The 4,070-nt window shown below is 49.9% G+C and overlaps 1 protein-coding gene across 1 annotated transcript in view; it reads left to right on the top strand.

Moving 5' to 3' along the window:
* Positions 1 to 3,032: 3,032 nt before the first annotated feature.
* The window catches only part of LOC104530847 (coiled-coil domain-containing protein 183), a 5,680-nt gene continuing 4,642 nt past the window's right edge, over positions 3,033 to 4,070 (top strand). The window contains 3 exon segments of the mRNA XM_029086888.1: positions 3,033 to 3,246; positions 3,351 to 3,472; positions 3,603 to 3,677. Of these exon segments, the coding sequence (XP_028942721.1) occupies positions 3,033 to 3,246; positions 3,351 to 3,472; positions 3,603 to 3,677 (411 nt within the window).

Genomic DNA, 4,070 nt, shown 5'->3' with positions numbered 1-4,070 from the left:
CCAACATTCTGTGATTCTGTGTGATTCCTTGATAGAAATTGCTTATCAACTGTGCAAAGTTCTTTTTAGTAACTGAACAATTTTTTTTTTTTTTTTTAATGAAAATTAATGTCAGACCTTGTAAAGGGGCTGATGAAAATCAAATCCTATTGCTTGACTGCTGACCTGTGCAATATTTCAGGTGTGCCTTATTGACCCAGGCTGCTTCAGAGAGATTGATGAGCTGATCCGGAGTGAGACCAAAGGGAAAGGAACACTGGAAGTGCTCAGTCTGAAAGACGTGGAGGAAGGAGATGAAAAGCTTGAATAACACAAACCTTCCTGGCACAGTTCCTCTTCAACACCATCCTACAACATGACCGGCGTTAGCCACTCTCTTCTGTTAGCCCTTTGTGTTTTTTCCAGTCTCTTGCTGCCAAATATTTTCTGACACTAATCCATTGGGATTTTTTTTTTTCCATGCAGTGTTGGGGTTTGTTGGGGGTTTTTTTTAATCATTTTACACTTGCTTGGTTTACAGATGGGTTTGCCTGTAGGAACATTGGGTGTCAGGGTTGCACTGAGGAGGGTTGAGCTCAGGCTCAATGTGGCACTTGCTCTCGTGTTGGGTTATTTTAAGGGTTGCTGTGAGGAGTGTTTCGCTGCTGACCGTGCCAATCCTTTCTGCTTTCAGCTGTGAGTGGTGAGTGGATGATTGTGTCGGGCACTGAGGGCTGCTGGGTGGGGTTTCTTTCAGCTGTGAGTGGTGAGTGGATGATTGTGATGATCGGGCACTGAGGGCTGCTGGGTGGGGTTTGTGTGTGAGGGGAGGAACCTGAAGAAAAAAAGAGGTTTTACAAGTTTTCACTTGTAAACAGGTGCAAAGTGTGGATCCTGGCTAAACCGATCTTGTGGCAGCATGAAAAGTTCCATAATTAGCTGCTTAATAATTAGAGTACTTCAAAGGACCACTCGTTAAGATTTCCTTCACTGGATAGAACAGTACTTGCTGACTTAGAAAAAACGTTCTCCAAATAACTTATTCATAAAAATCTATTTAGCTACATTAATAAAAATGAACTATCATCTATTTATATATTATAGATAGAGAAAGAAAAAGAAATAATTATTTTTGTTAATAGTCTAGGAGGTGGCTCTGCCTGTGGTGATGCTTTTTGTAGGCTGAAGGAATATCTGCGTTTCAGAGCTGTTCTCCTTCACGGGGTAAAATGAACCTCGAACAGGCGGTGGTGGCCTCTGGCCATGGAGCTGGACAGGCTTTTGTTGGACCCTAATTCCCTGGAGGTAACTGTATGTGCCCTTTTTAGGGCGATGGAGAACAATTCTGGCAGCTCTCCTTTATCCTCTGTCTTTTTGCTACTGCTTTCTAATCCATGCACAGAATTTCCAGCCAGCTCCTTGAGGCACAGGAGATAGTCTCAGCTGCGTTAAACAAATGCTTTTAAGTTGAACTTGTGTTATTTCGAAGAAGAAGGGAAGAGAGGACAACAACTGGAGAAGGAGATATTACAAATACAAAGCACCAGGCAGAGTGTGTGGCCTTGGGTGGCAGACCTGAGCCAGCAGGGATGTCCGGAGGGAGCCGTTAGCATCGCGTGGCTGTTCCCGCAGCCGGTCGGGAGCCAGATGAGCGCGTGTCGCGTTCATTGTTCAACATCCAGAGCGTGTGACTCTGCCTGACTCAACGAAACCAAGCTCTGCTTTGTGCTCTCAACTTTTCCCTTTGTACCAGGAACACGTTGTGAATTTTCTAGAATCGAAGCAGGGAGAGTTGAAGTCGGCTGGAGGAGGAGAGGTGGGATGTGGCAGGAGCAGAGGGCCAGCGGGACGAGATCCTTAGTCAGAGGTTTCCTCTTGGAGGCCGATTCCTGCAGCGGGCTGTTGGCCTGAGCTTGTGCAAGGTTGGGTTAAATTTCTTTAGGATTATTTTGGAAAGACTTGGAGTGACAGAGTCTGAGTTTTGCTGAGAGCCAGTGAAATGAAGATTCTTGAACCATTTTATCCATTTTCAAAAGCTTTCTCTTGCCCCCAGGGTTATCTTGCGTGGTGTTTAAATGCCGCCTGGGAAAGTTGAGTGGCATAATTAACTATATTTGCCACGTGGACACAGTTTCAATGTGGAGATCTCTACGTGCATGGAAAAATTGGCAGGATTCCTCGTGTGTACAAACCCTTCACTGCTTCTTTTTCAAATGCCCATCTCTTCGTGTGTGCTTTATGAAGCACTGGAGATGGTTACGTTGATATTTAGCTTGGTCACTGGCAATTAGCGCGAACGTGCAATTCATAAATCTGCAGATGAGGCACTGAGGAAGAGCCTCAGATGATACCGTGTCGGTAATCATTGATTTCACAGTCCTCTAATTGATTTCTTGCCTGTGTTCAACACCTGGAGCACAACAGGATGGCTGCAGGTTGAAGATCTGGAGTTACAAGAACTCAGTCTAAGCTGATTTACGAGCCTGGTGCTGGGAAGGCGATTTCCTTATCAAGTCTTTTTCTGTACATGGAACGTTGAGGATTTTCTCTGGGAAAGGGGAGCTTGAGTTCATTGATCAACAAATAAACCTACACGCTTACAGTTTGTGTCAGATTTCTCATTCAAGAATGTCTGGTGAGCATCCCAGTAAATACCAGTAGCAGGAACTGGTTGGTTCTTGCCTGTTTCAAGCAGAACTCTCTGCACAGCTGCTTCCTGACTAATTAGACATCCAAAGGTACATGTCTAAGGGGGGTGATAAACTCTTCCTGGTGTGAAATAAGCTGGTGGCTTCCAGGAGAGCTCTGGTAATGTTTGGGTGTAAATGGACACGTATTTTCCCTGAAGTTCTCCTCACCCTGGTTCTGCTCTGGCTTGGAACCGTCCCTGGCTGGGCAGGTTCCAACTGCCGTAGCCATGGTGATGGGAAACAAAGCTGGGGTCCCAGCTGCCCCCCCTGCCTGGGCTGCCCCCCCCCTGCTCTCTAATTGCTTCTTAATTAATCCATCGCCTGCAGAAGTGGAGTTCTTCACCTCCTGAGCTGCCAGCAGCCATGGCAAAGCAGGAGGGGACTGGTGCACAGCAGCAGCAGCTCCACAAGCACCAGGCGCTGGGCTGCCCCGATGGTGGCACCCCCAAGAGAACATCATCGGGCAGTGAAGCCACCGTGACCACCGAGTCCTCAGTGGGGCTGGGGGACCAACAAGGGCGGAAGGCAAAGCTCAGCCAGCGCGTCCAGGAGCTGCGCACCGTCATCTCCTTGCAAGGTGCTGCCCCTTGGGCTTCACGGGGATGGCCCAGGGTTGGGTGGGGGGCTCTTGGTCACCTCCGTTGTCCTACATGGTACCAACAGCACCTTAATGTCCTCCAGAGCAAGGGAGGAAGTTTTTCACGCTGTCATGTGAGGAGAAGCTCAATCGGAACAGAGAGCTGCTCCCCTGCCTGCGCGAGGTGGTGCATGAGGACCTCCATGCCCTGAACAGTGTCCAGAAGGTACCAGAAGGTCCCATCTGCTGTACCTCTGCCTGGTGCTGGTCCTGCAGAGCCAGGTCCTCTCCAGGAGCAGGCAGTGACTGTCCCTAGGCTGACAGTGATGTTCTCTCGGTCCCTCTCCTACCTGCAGAACAAGCAGCTCACCATCCCTCAGGCTTGTGGAGCGCAGGATGTGAACATCGGTTTGGCCAGGAAGATGGTGGAGGTAACGGCCGGGTCTGGTGGGCACGGGCTGCTCGCAGGGGGCTGGGGCTCCAGGGATGCTCCAAAGAACAGGGTGTGTGGTGGAGGGACCTGGTGCCAGCACAAGGACAGCCCCATAGGGCTGGTGTGGCCAGACATGGAGTGTTCTGTGGTCTCATGGGTCTCTTCCCACCATGGGACCCATCCATGGGTCAGCTCCCTCAGCAGATCCTTTGCCCCAGCAGAGTTCCTGGCGGTTCCACCCAGTGTGTCCCTGGGGCTGCCTGGGTTCCTGCAGGGTCCAGCTGCATCCCTGGGAGACCAAGGGTTCTCCTCCCCCTCTACTCTGTCTTGGTGAGGCCACATCTGGAGTGTTGTGTCCAGTTCTGGGCTCCCCAGTTCAAGAGGGACAGGG

Source organism: Antrostomus carolinensis, unplaced genomic scaffold (genome assembly GCF_000700745.2).
Source record: "Antrostomus carolinensis isolate BGI_N321 unplaced genomic scaffold, ASM70074v2 scaffold36599, whole genome shotgun sequence".
NCBI classification, from domain to species: Eukaryota; Metazoa; Chordata; class Aves; order Caprimulgiformes; family Caprimulgidae; genus Antrostomus; species Antrostomus carolinensis.
The sequence above is the reverse complement of the archived record's forward strand: the minus strand, read 5'-3'. Positions and strand labels throughout refer to the sequence as shown.